Source organism: Pararge aegeria, chromosome 4 (assembly GCF_905163445.1).
Source record: "Pararge aegeria chromosome 4, ilParAegt1.1, whole genome shotgun sequence".
NCBI classification, from domain to species: Eukaryota; Metazoa; Arthropoda; class Insecta; order Lepidoptera; family Nymphalidae; genus Pararge; species Pararge aegeria.
The window spans coordinates 1224574-1242878 of NC_053183.1; the positions used below are offsets into that span (position 1 = coordinate 1224574).

Sequence of the window (18305 nt, forward strand, 5' to 3'; positions counted from 1 at the left end):
CGTGGGACTGCACCGCACGTATGTGTGCGTCTAATGCATCGCTAGATTATATCATATGGAGCTGGGTGGAATTTATTTACTTTTCATTGAATCTGTTGATCCCAAACTTGTTGAGATTATAAACAAGGAAAATTGTTATTTAAATAAAAAAAGTGTGTGCGTGTAATAAATAAACTGTGTATATTTAGAGATTTTCAAAAAACTTTGCAATTTAGATTTTTTTTATAAACTGTTGAATTTTTATTCACTTTGCTATTCACAATTGATCCGTTTGAAAGTATTGAAAATAAATAATCCTAATTGATTTTGATATTTGCCACTAGCTGGCGTATAAGTCAAGAAGCGTGAAGTATATGACATATACTTACGACCAATCCAAATGATTATTTTTAAATAGCGGAACCTAGACAAACGTCTGACGTAAGCGTTACTTAGAGTTAAAATCAGAGTTACTCCCTAGTCGCGCCTAAAGAAGTTTTACCTCTAAAAGTCGTTGGATACTTATTAATAGCAGCCAGCGTAGTGGACTACGGCCTTAATTTAGTTACAGTTATAAGATTTCAAAAAATCTTTATTCATGTAGGCCTGTCACAGGTACTTATGAAATGATCTCCATTATTGCGAGGTGGTGATGATAACCACATTCGTTAACTAAAAACTAAAGCTTGCAGGGTTCCATACGCGCCGTGGTCTGAGAAAAGCCTATAAAACCATTTTTTTTTGTTATCACCATCTCACAGTTAATTAATTAATAAGCTATAAATTTAGAGCAACTCATACCGAATCTATTTTGTCGCTTATGTAATCCTTAATATAAAATATTACAGGATTTTACGTTTTTACATAACCTTTGAACCTAATAAGAGACATGTAATTTATGATCTTGTCAAAAGTGAGGATCATTTCTCATTCAAGCGAATAAAAACGCGTAAAAGTCTCAGGCCCTAGAGCAATAACAATAGTATAGTAAAATATTACATCACATCAAAAAAGAAAGTTTTCCACACATTCCCGTATCATCAGCTCATTGTAGTTCGATGCGTGAAGTGGGGGGTTGGGGGGTGCCGCAAAGACGTTCGTTGCTCCCGCGCCGGTCATCGACTCTTTCACCGCGCACGCGACTGCTTTCGCGATAACACCGACTTTATTCATTCAGACGGAGACAGATATATCTGCCTGCTCCAGCTAGAGAGAGATGGACGGATAAAAATGTGTCTAATTAATGTAATCGCGTGCGCAGATAATAATAGGTTTTTATCGTTAACATGATGACCGTTTTGCCGAATATGAATCTCTCTTTTAATTTTAATGGCATTATGAATTGTTCATTGGAATAGATTTTATTACAATGTTAGATGCAATGTATTTTTATTGCAACGTTTGTGAGAGGCTTCGGCCGTGGGTAGTTACTACACTGCCGACAAAGATGCCGTTAAACGATTTAGCGTTCGAATACCGCGTGGAAATCGATTAAATTTAATAAAACTGCCATACACTTAACAAGTTAGCCATCTACCATATTCACTTGACTCGACCTGGCTTAAACTATGACCAACATGTAAAGGTTATGTCAATTTATGACACCCTAGTAGTTTCTTACCTCGAAACATTGATTTAAGTTTTACTATCGTTCTTCGAAACGTGGATTCTGACAGCTTGCATTCCTCTGTTTTGAGTTAAAACCTTTAGGTGATAGGACGATGCTTTTTTTTGGACTATAATATAACTACGCTTGGCCAAAATCTCACCTGACGGAAAGTGTAGATGTGGCCTAATACGTGCTTGCCTAGAAGATGCCTATTCACTCTTGTCCAGATTGTAAAAATTAGGAAACACAAAACTCGGAAGGGACCAAACTCCATGCATTTCGAGATGTTTCTTGGATTTACGCTCAGGCTTCAAGTCCAGGGTAAAGTAATTTGCCAAAGTACCGATATAGCCGATGTAGCCCTCACGTGTACGGTGTAACACATAGTATGACTAGTTACGTTTGTTAGAGGAACAATGGGCGTGATAGTCGAATTTCCTCGAGTGGAGACCAAATCTCGGCAAACGGAGTCTAGATCGACTAAGTGGTTACATTGATTTCCAGAAAAAGGCTTTTCGCAATTAGATAAGGTGACAAGCACATCAAATAGAAGCTGCTATATATATATAGAGTCGACTATTATCTATGAGGTATAGAGGCCTACAATCTATATCTTTTGGATATACTCGTATATCTCCATGCAAAAAACACATCAATCCGTTGCTCTCTTGCTGCGTTATTTAAGGACACACAAACAAACAAACAGTAGATTTGACAGAACGGAAAGTAACATTAGCTACTTTTGGTCCTTAAAAAACATCAAATTTCCGGGTTCCCCCGGGTTGATAGAAACAATAAAAACAACATGAAAAATCTAACTTCATTCGTCGTTCACACGTCCCTACACGAACTACTTTATTATGCCATAGAAATATTTGAAAGGATGCAGAATAAAGGAGACACACAAGTCCTAAAATAGTGCACTGTTCTGTATTCATGATCGGTATCCCATTCCTCCTGGCAAGGTTTTTCAAATTACCGTGGCGTGGTATATAAAATTATAAAAAAAAAACATTTATTTCAAGCCTAGCCCATGAAGTATTGAAGTATATAAAATTAGCTATTACTACGAGTTTATGACCGCAGCGCACGGACAGACACACATGTGGCGAAACTATAAAGGTTCCGCGTTGACTACGGAACACTAAAACGCCACAGAAAAATAAATGAATTCGAGTGACTTATCAAGCATAGAGATTGGAATTAAATAAAAAAGCATAAGAAAAAATATATATTCACTTTATAAAAGGCACTTTTTCGGAACACTTTTTTCCTGCTTCTTGCTACTGGGCTTCGTTGGTGCTCCAAGGTCTGGGGCTTTGTTGGTACTCCAAGGCCCAGCTCTGTGGGTATTCGTTTATTTGGTGGACTGGCAAAATTACGTCAAATTAGACTAGACTTTTATCAAATACATAATCCTATGCGCCTATGCGCCTCATAAGAATGCACAGAGTCACTTAGAGGGTGATGGAGAGAGCTATGCTCGGCTGTATCTCTGCGTGAACAAATGAAAATCAGAAATGAGGGGATCCGTAGAACTAAAGTTACCGGCATAGCTTGACTAGTCGTGAAGCTGAAGTGGCAATGGGCAGGGCACATAGCTCGGAGAACGGATGAGCGTTGGGGTCCTAATGTGCTGGAATGGCAGCCCCAGGAATGGTAAGCGCAGCGTTGGTCTTCCCCCAACGAGGTGGACAGACGTTTCGCAGGTGGCTCAAACCATTTAATTTGGAACTCCCTTAAAAACGACCTATGTCCAGCAGTGGACGGCATTCGGTTGATATGATGATGATGATAATCACATAGTCCTTAACCGTCAAATCATACATATTGTATTATATTGCATTTATTTGTACAGAATAAAAAAATAAATTTATTTGACTACAAACAATGTCTCTCCCGTAGGAGCGAGATAAGTAGAGTTAATCGGTTTAAGACTTTTATTCCTCAAAAGAATTACAAAAATTCGCTCAGTAGAGAGATATTTAACTTAAAACTATACCATAATGTGAGCATACACCATAGAAGGTATATATAAATCTACAAACTTTTAAATTTATAAACTATATTTTCTTGTAGGATAATTACTAAAGTGCGGATAATTACACAAATTATACCACAACATAAGACTCCAAAACAAGTAATATGTTATGTTAAGTAATATGTTATTTCTTTCTTGAAAATAAACATAGATTTGGCTTCTACTACCTTCAATCACTATAAACTACCATCTGATTTAAATCAGATTTTAGTTTATTTTAAACCGCTCCGTCGGCTAAACATGCTCTTGAAGGCGGGGCTGAAGCAAAGCCTAATAATATAAGACTGAAGGTAGTTGAGGCAGCGAGTACTCGGTTTAAATTTACTCCCAATAAAACTCTGTACTTAGGTTCCTCGGTTAAACTTATACAAGAAACCATTGGACGTACAGATCGCATTATATTATTTGGCCGGTCTGAAGTCCGCATGTACCATGTAAAATAGTGCTAATTCCGATAAAGAAACTTCACAAAGCTCTAGACTAAAATAAATTAAGAGATCCAAAAGCAGTGCTATCTTTAAAATCATATACTTTGTTTTGTTATACTTTCCTTTTTTTATGTACATTGTGTGGTGTGCAATAAAAGTATATTCATTCATTCATTCAATGTTCCCTGTAGAAATGACCGATAAATGCGAAAGTTTTTTTATATGTTGGTTTGTCCTTAGCGGCGTAAATCCCTAAACAAGCCACCGATCGTCTTAATTTTCGGCATAGAGTCAGTTGGAAGAAAGCAGAGTAACATAACAATAATATAATAATAAGCTTACACAATAATGAGAAACTATAAAAATCAAAATGATAAGAGATAAAATTGTTTCATGTTTTATTCTTGTATGGACCCCGTTCGGGTAAAAGCCTCCTCCAAGGCATTCCACTGGTCTCCATTCGTAGCTGTGGCTAGCCATCTCCGACCCGCTATAGCTACTATTTCATCTACCCATCTCCCACATGGCATGGTCATTGTTGTTTTGTTATACTTTTCTTTTTGTTCTATGTACTTTTTGTGGTGTGCAATAAAAGTATATTCATTCATTCATTCATTCATGGCCGGCCTCTCGCTCTAGTACCTCATGGTCAGCAGAGTAACATAAGCTACTTTTAATCCCATGAAAACAAACGACAATTTGTTAAGAAACCGTGATAAACGGGGACGAAGAACGCAGGCGATAGCAGGTATAGATTCAAACCCCTTTCGAAATATTAAATATTCACAGCCACTCGTGACTTATTCCAGTCCGGCCGACCGTTCTACGCAAACTCTCGGGCGACCGTATTCGTTAAATAGTCTCGATTAAATTGGAAATCGTGTAATCTCGTTTTCTTCAGCTCGCAAGTAATCACTAGGCAACGCGGAGCGACACCGCAACGTCACAGCACTGTCGCTTTCTGTCACGCGAGCAAGCTGCGACTCAGAGAGAAAGGCACCGCGTAGTGTACAACTTAGCTAGAGTTAACTAAGGTTAGTTTACGTTTGACGACCTCCCTTACGCAGCAGGGCTAGCACAGACAGGAGACAAATTTAAAAAAAAAAAACATTTATTTCAAGTAGGCCTACTTTATAAGCACTTTTGGAACGTCAAGTATGTATGTTTGTAGTGACTCTACCACCGGTTCGGAAAGCAGATTCTACCGCGAAGAGCCGGCAAGAAACTCTGTAGTTGCTCTTTTCCAATCTATAAGAAATAATTTTCTATCTTGTTGGAAATGAGAGCGAAGCTGGCTACTTCCACTCTACCTTGTCATTAAGAAGTTCATCAAATGTATAGTAACGTCGCTGTATTAGATGTGTTTTTAACCATTTTTTAAATGTACGAATTTGTAGGTCCAGAATTACCTTAGGAAATTACATCAGAAAGAAAATCTATATAATTCTATAAGAAAATTATATCCTCCGATTATATCTCCTGACTGATTTGGAATTTATCCTCGTCATAATGATACCCATCCATTACCGGCCCACTGCAGGGCAGGGGTCTCCTCCCACAATGCGAAGTGGTTAAGGCTGCAGTCCACCATGCTGGCTTAGTGCGTGGATTGGTGGACTCCCCACACAATTGAGTACATTATGGAGAATTCTAAGCCATGAATGAATACACTTTTATTGCACATCAAACATAAAATTATAGAAAAAAAGATTTAAAACGTCAACACAAGAGAGCATATATGTACATACTTATAAACATAATAAGAAACTACTAGGGTGTCATTCAAGAAATAATATATAATCATAATATATTAAATAAAGAATGTTAAATTCCGCCTACCCGCATGAAAGAAACGTGGTGGATCGATGTTCTGATTCCCTCTCTCCTAAAGGAGAGTCTAGCAATAGGAAGTTGCTGCTACTAGGACTGGTTGATGAATATACAACGTGTTAGTGAAAACTAAAATATTACTTTACACGTTTTAGAGGTACATTATTCACTGTCTCAGAGACTTAGTTTTTACTACAAAAAATCAAATACAGCCCTAACATCACACGAAAAATTAAAATCTAGTCAAAAAGGAGTCTTAGTTTATTAGGTAAGTGTCGCGTAGCGTAGGTACTATGCGCGTGTCGGTCTTTATCTTCAATAGGGTTGTTATAAGTAATGTTTGAATTCGTTTGTATGCATAAATAACTATGCTTTTCAAAAATAACTATGCATTTTCACTTCAACAGTATTTTGTGATAACACGTTGTATATACTTAATAAACCTTAATACCACGACCTTTCGAGTCAACTTCGTTACTTCAGAGTTTGGAACATCGTCGCCAGGTTGCCTGCCTTTCGGTATTCTATAGGATATATTTCGGAGAGTGTGCTCAAGAACTATTTCATCTAGTTCCGCCCTCGACTTTTTACCATCGAAACGCCAGGCACCGTAAGGGTCTGCATCCCTACGTGGTAGGTATACCGCGGACGCGTACGAAGCTCTTCGAGTGCCCTTCCAGCTTCCATTTCTAGTACCTACAATATGAGTACGTTCAAATCAAGAGTGAATAGGCATCTTCCAGGCAAGCGCGCGACACCTTAGGCTGCATCATCGCTTACTATCAGGTGTGATTTCAGTCAAGCGCTCGTCTATAAACAAAAAAAAACTATTTATTCGTCAAACAGACATTCAAGCAAAAGTTTATAACTTTTTTCTTATGTTTGAAATCCTGTACCTGCGTGCATATACATTTAGTAAAAAGCTATAATTTTGACATTACTAACCGATATATAATTTTTTTTTGTCCCAAAATCCAATCCTTTGTAGGCTCTAGGTTCCAGTCGGCAACTCAGTCATCAGTGTATCGTATAAAAAAGTTAATTAAAAGCAATCCGCACCAGAAGTAACATCGCACTGTCACTTTCTGTCACGCGAACGAGTGAAAGGCACGATGCCCGCCACAGATACAACAGTACCACAAGTTGCGAGTAGCTTGGGTTAGGTTCGCTTTTTTTAATATATTACTATGTTAAAGAAGATGGAATCTTCAAAAATCGGGCATATTAGTAGAGCTGTTTGTGACGGAGCTCGTCCGGGGAAGTGCTGTCGCCATGCTTATTTCTGCCGCTAAGCAGCATTGTTGCAATGCTGTGTTCCGGTCTGAAGGGCGTGGTTGCCGCTGTAATTACAGGCACATGAGGTTTAAGACCTACGCCTCGAATTGATAGACACAGGGCGGTATGTTGCAAGATGTGCTCCTTGAATGCCAGTTTTGCTCTGTTTATATAATAATAATAATAATCTTAATTTAATCTTAATTTCAGGCATAGGTCATGTATATATTTATATTTAAAAATTAATTAATAAGAAAAAAAAAGTAAGAATATAAACTACATATATTAGGTTGGGCAAAAAGTCTTTTCACATTATAGTATGTATGAAATTGTAATAAAATCTCTTTGGTTATACTATTTGTATCTGGCTGGTTAAGGTATCATTAAAAGTTTAAATTTTAAAGAAGATAAATCCAAATTCAAATTAGGAAAATGTGTGATTTTTATTTGTTTTTCGTACTGTGACGATGAGTGAATCTAATGAAGAAATTCGATACATTTTAAAATTTTACTACAAAAAGGGTACACTATGATGGCATGTCTGAATATTAAAAATAACAATAATAAATTTTTACAGGCGATGGTTTTCCCTTACCATCTCCATTAAAAGAGAATGATTCAACTTACTACTAATCGGTTTCTACGTGGCACCTTACCGAAACATTAAATCGCTTCGCGGCACGGCTTTGTCCATGGGGTGATAACTAGCCACCTACCTGGCAGAGGAAATTGAAATATTCTAAATACCAAAATTGCCCCGCCGGAAATCGAACCTGTTAACTTCCACTCATATGACTACAGCGCTCACCATTGCACCAGGGAAGACGTCAAAAATAAAGTCAAACTCAAAGCTATGGCAAAGTATAACGTCATTTCAGGTTACTTTATTTAGCTTGCCGTGTTAGGTTAGGTTACTCCAACCCCGTGCCTCGCAAAGAAGTCTTATATAAAAAAGTAGTCTTTAAAGTAGTCTTATATAACAACGAGGTTGTTTCCTAATTTTAGGTTTACTTAGTGAAGTAGGTGAAAGTACACGGGAGCAAAGCCGCGGGGCGATGCTGGTAAAAAAATGTGAACCAAGAGCGTAGGCAATCAAGTTTTCTTTGGGCGCATACTACACGTCGACCTTATTGTGGCGGCCATACTTAGCGTGCAGTCCAAGTGGAGTGGGTACGTAATTTAAAAAAAAAATATTAAATTATCATACATGACATATTTAAATGAGTATTTCATAGTTATAGAGACAAATTTTAGAAAAAAGCAGTTTTTTAACTGATATGTTCACATGAAATTAAATAAACATACTACTACGACTATAAAAAAACAAATACACACATCGCCATCTAGCCTCAAAGTAAGCGTAGCTTGTGTTATAGGTTAGTACCTATGATGACTGATGAATATTTTAATGAATAATATGCATAAATACTTATAATATACATATAAACATGCAGATACTGAAAAACATTAATGTTCATCACACAAACATTTTCCAGTAGTGGAAATCGAACTCACGGCCCTATACTAAGAAAGCAGGGTCGCTGCCCACTGCGCCAATCGGCCGTCTAAATTAAATTAACTCCAATTAAACTGATAGGTCTTAAAAGGATGCCACAACTTCTCGGGCTGTCAAGCACCTATGTAAAACCTATATAAACAGGCTTATTCTATAGCTAGGTGGATATGAAAAAGAGAGGAAATAGGGAGAGTTTTCATTAAATAATAACACAAAATCAATTAATATTTTTATAAAATAATCTCAGCATCTATATTATGTTCTCTTTTGGCCCCTTTAAGACAAGCAAAGAACATAGACCATACAGCCTTCATTCACAAAAAAAAAAACTTGTCTAGAGCAATTTCACCTGTAAAAATTTCGGAGCCAAAATCTTAAATGATTTTTTAATTACCCCTTCGTATAATATACTGTGAGAATTCGGTTTGGATCGTAATTCTAGATATACAATAGTGAGGCCGAAGATTGTTTCATTGTGTTTTTAATAATTTACAGGTAGCCAAATATTAGCTGCAGAGCCGCGAGGTCAAGCGATAACCCTCGATAAGATATTCATCAAGTAAAACCATCTCGTGTCCTTAAATTATACTTTTTGACTTGCTTTTGCCCGCTGTTCCGCCGCGCCGTCGCCATTTCATTTGTGCAGCACAACCTTCTGATCGTGATATGTGACAGCAAGTATGCCTAGAATTCAGCCAATTTAAAAATCGATTTTTCATTTTAAAAACATTTATATAAATAAAAAAGATCCGAGGCATGGCCGTGGTTTGTTAGGTGCGCCGCGGCCATTTATATGTGGAAAACCACACGATAGATATCGCTGACAGTTGACAGTTAGTAGTTATTTCTACAAGTGGAACCATTTTTCTCATATAACTTATTAAATTAAGTCTACTCATTCGCGGACGAAGTCGCGCGGGTCCGCTAGTAAGTAATAAACTGGCAAAGTGCATTGTGCCGTTTTGGCACTTCATAAAGCCAATTTATTATTATGAATAAAAAAGAAGAAAAAGTAATCATAATGTCAGAATAAACTATTCTAGTGGGCAACATAACTTTAAATAAGAATATGACCATAATTGGAATGTCAGAGCGATAAATCACAAGATTTTTTCCGTCCAAAAAGTCAAAAACGCATATTATACAGTCAAGTATGTACAATGTATTAGTGTATACTCGTCATGTACACAGCCATTATACATCGCGTCGCTAGTTTGGCAAAATACGTCACAAGCATGTCAAGGTTGGTGGCGCGTAACCATAAGTTTTCCCCCGGACCAAAAATTTCTAAACGCGCTTAAAGAAGTATCTTCAAAAAAAAAACAAGAAATAGTGCAAAGCCTGAACAGTGAACAGTAATGGCGATTAGTCGATATTGCGCAAACATGCCATCGTAAAGAGTTTTGCTCGGCGTATTATTTATTGATTGTTGAAAAACAATGGCGGGCGCGCTGGCAGTGAGTCAGTGGGTCAAGGGTGCGTCCTAGTTACGCAGCCCCGCGCGCCGAAATTCGCGGGCTTATTGCTGTCAGTTGCTAACCTCACTGTATGGGGAGGGGCCAACACGCATGCGTCGATTTTATTACTTTTTAATTTTATTACTCACGTTTTTTTGTATAAAGTTTAATTTAAGTGGGTTAATTATATATTTACCCACAATATCAAACATATTTTGAAGTCTAACAGTAATTTATTTATTAAAAATCTAATATAAGTAGTTTTATCTAGAACAACTTAAAAAACAGGAGCGTTGTTTATTTGCAACAATAGTTATTTGAAGGTGTATTTTTTGCAAATACGTATTTTGCCTGTTCAATGCATTCAAAATTTGCGAGAAGTATAAAACCACCGCTGTCTTATCATATATATGTTGTTTCAAGTTGACCAGTTACCATACGAAAAGTTACACAAATTTGACAGTCAGGCGTTATATATCAAATCAAAATAAATACGTTTACTTACATGCCTGGGCCATATTGGAAATTATTCAAGGTTACTTTGAAATTTTTTTATCGAGTTTCTTTTTGTTTCCGTTTGAAAATTCAAAAATTTTAACCATATTTAAGTAAAACAATACAAATGGGCTGTTCCAATGAATTTACTAATAAACAAACCTCATGGGTCGGTTAATACTATTATCTTGCGAAGACGTTTTTTTTTTCGTTTATTAATCATACCTATTTCTAAAAATGTATAAATTTTTACTTTTCTTCTCAAAAATTTATAGCTTAACATAATATAGGTTAGTATTTTTATATTCATTTCATATATACTTTTTATATGTGTAATTTTTGTTTACGTATTCGTACGTAGTTATTTGTTTGTAGGTTTATAATAATTTTACACCACCTATTTGTTTTCTCTTTTGGCGTCCTAAGGTTACCTGGCAGATCGTTTCTAAGCGATAAGGCCGCCTTTTGTATTCTACTCCAGTCTTTGAGTTTCTCTCTATTCGTCCTTTATTTTTTTTCAAACTGTGTAGCGGTGTCCAAATAAAGAGTTTAAATAAATAAAAATATTGCATTCGTGATCTACTATTTTAAAACACCTTTTACATGCTCTAAATGATGCTGGTGAAGTTAGCAGCGCATTTGCCAGCAGATCACAAATAAAAGGGAATTCTCTTCGTATGCAGCTGAGTTCTAGAGTTCCTGATGCTTTTTACAAATAGTTTTGGCGTTTTACCTAAAATACAGGGTGTCAAAAAATTATCTGCTAACTTCCGATAGCAACTCATGAATCCTTTAGTAATCCCTGCTCAAAACTCTTTGGTTTCTTATAAACCAGTAAATAGACTAAATTAAAAAAAATATTGAAGTGCTTACAAATCAATCTCCCGAACCACCACAAAGAAGGTAAAATTTATTTTCCAAAATAAATACATAAAATAATACAGTAAATTACTTTAGAAACCCCTAAATATTTAATGAATAAGAACTCTTTGGTCTCTGATAGGGCATCACTAAGACGAAAACATAACCAAAAACCAAGCTTAGTACACTCGTATTGTAGCGATCTCATATCACACGTCAATATGAACAATAGTGTATGGCAATACAGGATTTTTATTATTATTATTATTATTATTATTAATATTTTAATATCGAAAGAGTTACATAAGGTGAAATTCATTTTGGTGACCCTTAACATCCCACAGCCTAGAACTCTCTAGTTTGTAATATAAGACTACTAACACTATAACATAATTAATAACCAAGCCTAGCACACCCGTATCGGAGACTGCATATCATATGTCAATATTTTAATATCGAAAAAATTACATATAGAAAGAAAAATCGTCTTTATTATCACACATTTGTATAAAATGTGCATTTGTGTCATAAATTGGTTATGGTATAAAAAAAAAGTGTGACAAAGGAGCTGGCTCAGTATAGCTGCATACTAAAAAACGCAGCACTAGTTTTCAGCCAGTCTGTCTGTCTGTCTGTCTGTCTGTCTGTCTGTCTGTCTGTCTGTCTGTCTGTCTGTCTGTCTGTCTGTCTGTCTGTCTGTCTGTCTGTCTGTCTGTCTGTCTGTGTGTCCGTCCGTCCGTCCGTCCGTCCGTCTGTCTGTGTGTCCGTCCGTCCATCCGTCCGTCCGTCTGTCTGTCTGTCAGTCTGCCTGTCTGTCCGGGCATCACGTTAAAACTACTGAACGGATTTAAATGGTATAGTGGTAGCTGATATTCTGGGGCAACATATAGGCTACTTTTTATCCCGATAAACAAAAAGTTTCCTTTGGGAAATGGGATGATAATTTTTATCAACTTTACTTCATAGCTTTGTTAAATTTGAACCGATTTTAATAATCCTTTTTTTATTTGTATATATTATCAAGCATTTGTGTATATTATCAAGCATTGTCAATTTTAAGAAAGATCTGATAAATATTCTCGGAGATAAAGGGCATAACTCTTCACTGATAACAGCAAGTAGCAAGGCATTCGTTGTCCCATATGACAACGAATGCATGCGTACCGTCCTTCTAACATTATAAATGCGAAAGTTTGTGAGAATGGATGTATGGATGAATGGATGGATGGATTGATGTTTGTTACGCTTTAACGCTATAACGAAAGATTTGGCTAGATTTGGCAGGGACATACAATAAAGTCTGGAATAGCTCATAGGCTTCTTTTTATCCCGGAAAAGCAAACAGCTCCAACAGGAGAGCATCGCTATTTTTCCGCAATTGTCTTTTAAAATCCGCGGAATTCGCGTTTTAGTTTGACGTGGTGTTTTTGATAGTTGAGGACCTGAAAAGTGACAAAGGCTACTTTCTGTCTGTCTGTCTGTCTTAGCGAAAAACTAAACTAAACTAAAAAACGGATTTTTGTACGGTTCTCACTAATAAATAGAGTGACCCATGGGGATGGTTTTGTTGTATTTTATTATGTTTTTCTGTAAATTGGCTGAAATATAACGATGTGTGTTAAAGATCTCACACCGACTTGGAGTTTTACTAGCGTACGCCGCGAAATATATAAAAATAATGTACTAAATGTTTAAAGTAATCATTATTACCTACAAAAAGTCCGGGAGGCTACACAGTTTTGTCCCAATAACCGCTTTTTGTTATAATTTGTCAATCAAAACATGGGTACAATTTAAAGATGGAGAAATTCCTATCATGATACGAATCCAAATCCAAATAAATAATAGTTTTATAATTAAAATTTATTATGTACCTGCAGATTCCTCTTTAAATTATTTAAATAAGACCTATGTTTTAGGAGTTACGACGGGTATAGGAATGCTATGCAATTAGGTTTTTAGTTTTTTTTAAGATATTAAAACAGATAATAACCGATTTGATGCAGACGAAGTTGCGCGGGTCAGCTAGTATGTCATATGGCAAATATCATAATCAATTAGGATTATTTATAGCTAAGTGAATAAAAATTCAACAGTTAAACTATTGAATTTTTATTGAAAAACATAAATCTCTAAATATTCTTGTTTATATATTACTTTTATAATAAATAAACAAGTATATTTAGAGATAATATTTATTAATAAATTTTGTGAAGATTGCGACATTCTATAATATTCAATGACATTTCACAATGACACAATTTTCTACTCTCAATTATTCTATTTAACAAATGAAAATATGTATTTATAAGATGTGAAAGTGATATTAATGAATTTTAAATAGAATATTAAATTATAAAATGAAATAGTAAACATTAAATGAAATGGCAGAGTCCCAGGAATATTTTACTCTTTCGTCAATAAATATTAATAAAAGTTACTTCAATGGCGCGTTAAGGTTACACACACACACTTTTTTTATAAACATTACTCTCATTATTTTAAGTAATTAGAAAATAAAAAACAAATACTTTAGTGCACACAAACATCAAAATACACACAAAATAAAGTATTAAAGAAAATTAAAGAATACAAACATTGTAGGCATGCAAAGGCCTTATTGCTGCAGGCAATACCTAACAGTCAACCTCTGACTATAAGGAACACCAGCAAGAGAGCGGGATAGTGCAATTATATACATATATATTCGAAGATATATAGACATACATAAACTAAAACATAATGAATAATGATGTTTTACTTAATCATGTTAACATTAAAATATTCACTGTATTTATGTTAACATTGAAATCCAAGCGTACAACCTTTAAAACTGTTTTAATTTTGTTATCGATCTTAAACAACCTTGCCGAATTTTGAATAAACTGGTGTATTCGGTATATTCGGATATATTTTATTATAACAAGCAACAATAATGTGGCTTAAATACTTCCTACTTCTACTTGCATACAAAGTCGACGGAGGCGTTTTCTTTCAACAATATTTTAAAATGCAATATTTTCCTTGATATATTAATCTATGATAGTTACTGGAATATATACCTACCTACCTATAACATAGGCTTTTTGTAACAGAGCTCGTGTGGCGACGTACTACCGCCAAGCTTATTTTTTAGACGGCCGATTGGCGCAGTGGGCAGCGACCCTGCTTTCTGAGCCAAGGCTGTGGGTACGAATCCCACAACTGAAAAATATTTGTGTGATGAACATAAATTTTTTTCAGTGTCTGGGTGTTTATTTGTATATCATTAGTATTTATGTTGCTTTTGCTTTTTCGGAAGGACACTTGCCGATAACCACCTGAGGGGTTGCTACGGCGATACCGGGGGAGTGGGGCGAGCGCGAAAGCTCGTTATGAGAAGAGCCCCAGGGCTCGACGACATCGGGGGGAGAGTGGGAGACGTCGAGCCGAGGGTGCCTCCTGCGAGGACTCGGACCTCGGCTCGGTTCGACGTTAATCTGACTGTTGGTGGACTTTTGGACTAATCATTGTTTAGTCCGATCGCCCCCGTGACCGTGGTAAGGATCCACGTCCGGGTGACGTCAGAAATCGGGGCCCTCGTCTTCGCCGGCGAAGACGCTGTGTATGTTGTGTGTGTTGTTGGGACACGTTGTCGGTAGTTATTTTATCGTCAGGAGTATTTATGTACATTATTCATAAAAATATTCATCAGTCATCTTAGTACCCATAACACAAGCTACGCTCACTTTGGGGCTAGATGGCGATGTTTGTACTGTCGTAGTATATTTATTTACTTTATTTATTTATTTCTGCCGACAAACAGCATTTTCAGCTCTAATCTGAAGGACGTAGTTTTTTCAGGTGTAATTACAGTCGCATTAACACCTACTACACAAGTTGATGGACACATGATGGCACTTAAGACGTGTTCTTAGGATAGTAATCTTAATTTCAAAAATGGTGCATAAGTTTTATTCATAAGGAATCACTCTGTAAAAATATTAAATCCAAAGAAGCTTATTTATGTTTCTATACAAACTAATTCAAAACATTATAAGTGTGTTATGACAACCCTATTGAAGATAAAATACCGGCACGTGCATAGTACCTGCGTTACGCGACGCGTACCCTATAAAGGCGGTGTTAGGGCTATATCTGATTTCTTTCAGTAAAAACTATGGTTTACTCAAAAACTATTTGCGTTTCGGTTTCACAGATAAGTTGCAAAGACAGTAAATAAAATTTTACACGTTGTAAAATGTTATTTACTGCCAGCTCAGCTCGTTCATCATTATTGATTATATTTTTTTAAAAACCTGGACCATGCCTATCGCGTAGTTAATATTTCATTTCTCATTAACCAGGCACGTCACTAGCAAAGCCTTAAATAGCGTCGAGTTACGTAATCCAAGTTTAAGGCTGATTCGAATCGCTAGCCATTTGTCAGTTAAGGTCACAATATAGTATATACCCACTTGAAGTCCTGACGAAGGTTAACAGTTCAGATGATATTCTATGCTGCAAGTTGTAATATGCACACAACATAAAATTATTTTGAACTTACATTATAATTTGACATGCTTTTATATGAATTAATTGTGATAGGTATTTTTCTTATTAGTTATTTTTTTTTTCGGATGGACTCTTGCCGATAACCACCTGAGAGGTTTTTAAGGCGTCACCGGGGGAGTAGGGCGAGCATGAGAGCTCGCCATGAGAAGAGCCCCAGGGCTTTTTATTATTAATTCCATGTCACCATATCAACTCATTACCGGCCCACTAAAGTGCACCGGTCTCTTCCCACAATGGGAATGGGTTCAGACCGTAGTCCTCCACATTGGCCTTGTGCGGATTGGTGGACTCCACACGACTTTGAGAACATTATTGAGAACTCTCAGGTATTTTGTTTCCTCACGATGTGTTCCTTCACCGATACACCGGTACACGAATGTCTTAATTTGATTGAAGCATAAAATAAACTGAAATTATACTTTTGATGAATTATCGCGAGCACTTAGGTAAATAACATTTATAAATAATCTAAGATGTTTTAACTTTAATTTCATATAAAATACATAAATAGGTTAAAATAACTAGTTAAACGATTTAAATGAAAATAAATCAAATTATTACCAAGTAAAAATCATAACATCTGAGTGTACTAGGAATTATACTGATAAACTAATATGGTAAACAATTAGGTATAAGTATTAAAATATAAATAAAACTATTTAAAACTTAATAAAATCAACTAATGTCTAAAGTAAATAATTATTAAATGTAAGTGTATTTTTGTGTGGTTTTCATCTTTGAATTCTTAAAATAAGTCATAGGGCGGCATCTATTGACAAGTAGTCAAACTAATTTATTTTATGTTCTGCATGACTTATTGACTAAACAAGTTCATGTGAAACATGGACGACCCTGAAAAGAAAATCACTGTTCTCTGTTTAGGACCTAAAGGTTCGGGAAAAACGACCTTACTCAAAAAGTTACAGGAGGCTGAAGGAATTGACTATACCTATAGTCCAGTGCCAACTATTGGAACAAATATTTACGATGTTCATTATCTCAATAAAGCTGGAAAGAAACAAGTGCTTTCCATTCGGGAAGTTGGTGGCGAAATGGCACCACTCTGGAGTAATTACTTCGAAGGTGTTGAAAAGGTACTTAACAATTAAATTTTTATATAATACTTATCTAATTATTAATTATTACGACCATATTTTGTTATAGAGAACTTCAGCGGCACGACGACAAAATGTCGTTGCTCGCTTTTCTTATGCAGAAGGTGAACTGCCCTGCCCGTGTGAACTTTTACTATTAAGTACTTTATAAAGTTTTAGAGTTAACTGTGAAAACACTTTCAGATAATCTACGTTGTGGACACCTCAAACTTGTGCCAAATCTCTGCTGCCGCTGTTATGCTTTACACGTTGTTAGCTGAGCCTCAATTAAAAAAAGCTAAGGTACTAACTACCAACAGATTTTTTTTAATACAATGGATTGATGGATATTATCGTAACAATGATACAATGACAAAATTTTCAGCTACCTATAAATTCCTGACGCTGCGAAACCCTTAAAAATTTAAGTAGGTCTTACTACAATTTAAACCTGAAATCAAAATTAACAAATTTTATTATTCCTACAGTTTATTTTAGTCCTGAGCAAAATGGATGCAGCATACAGGCAGATGCGCAACGAAGCATTGCTAATGCTTCAGTACGCACGGCTCAGCAATGAACTACAAAATAAGCCTACTCTTCTAGAGGTCTCACCACTAACGGGCGAAGGACTAGACACCTTACGAACGCTCCTCGCAGAAACAAAACGCTTTGCGCCTGCTGTACAATAGGTATTAAATAATTAAACGCCCTTGCAAAATAGCGTTTTATTTCCTTGACCCAATAAAATGTGCGAAATTGTGCAAAGATAATGAGATGATGAACAGATACGCTAATTATTAATTATTGTGTGATAACCATCAGAGCATCATTAGAATTGTTGCGGTTTTCAATTTTTCTTTTACAGATAAATACTGTATTGTGTAAAGAAATTACAATTTAAAATATACTTGTCAAAAACCAGATGAAATTTATAATTAAATTTCCATCCATCTCTAGCTTCCTAAGGAGAATTACAGTCACAAAGGCAGCCGGTCGTAAAAAATATGCCAAAACCAGAACGTCAAGTCTTTCTTCAAATTTAAAATGTTGTTGTTTAATAATTAATGTGAAAAGTTAGGTATTTAAAGCTAATGCTTTCGTCGTCTTAAGCTCTCTTTAAACTCCTCGTTACACTCATAATTTAAGACAACAGCCAGGCTTTC

General features: G+C 35.9%; 1 protein-coding gene across 1 annotated transcript; it reads left to right on the plus strand.

The window, feature by feature from the left end:
• The first annotated feature begins 16887 nt into the window (after nt 1-16887).
• LOC120623458 (ADP-ribosylation factor-like protein 16) lies at nt 16888-17831 on the plus strand. The gene is made up of 3 exons (XM_039889493.1): nt 16888-17139; nt 17344-17442; nt 17628-17831. Exons 1-3 carry the CDS (start codon nt 16888-16890, stop codon nt 17829-17831), a joined length of 555 nt encoding a protein of 184 aa, XP_039745427.1.
• The last annotated feature ends 474 nt before the right edge of the window (nt 17832-18305 follow it).

Coding starts and splice junctions, on each gene's coding strand:
- LOC120623458 (XM_039889493.1), top strand. CDS start 16,888: ATGGACGACCCTGAAAAGAAAATCACTGTTCTCTGTTTAGGACCTAAA. Junction 17,140..17,343: donor ACTTCGAAGGTGTTGAAAAG/GTACTTAACAAT, acceptor AAACACTTTCAG/ATAATCTACGTTGTGGACAC. Junction 17,443..17,627: donor CTCAATTAAAAAAAGCTAAG/GTACTAACTACC, acceptor TTATTCCTACAG/TTTATTTTAGTCCTGAGCAA.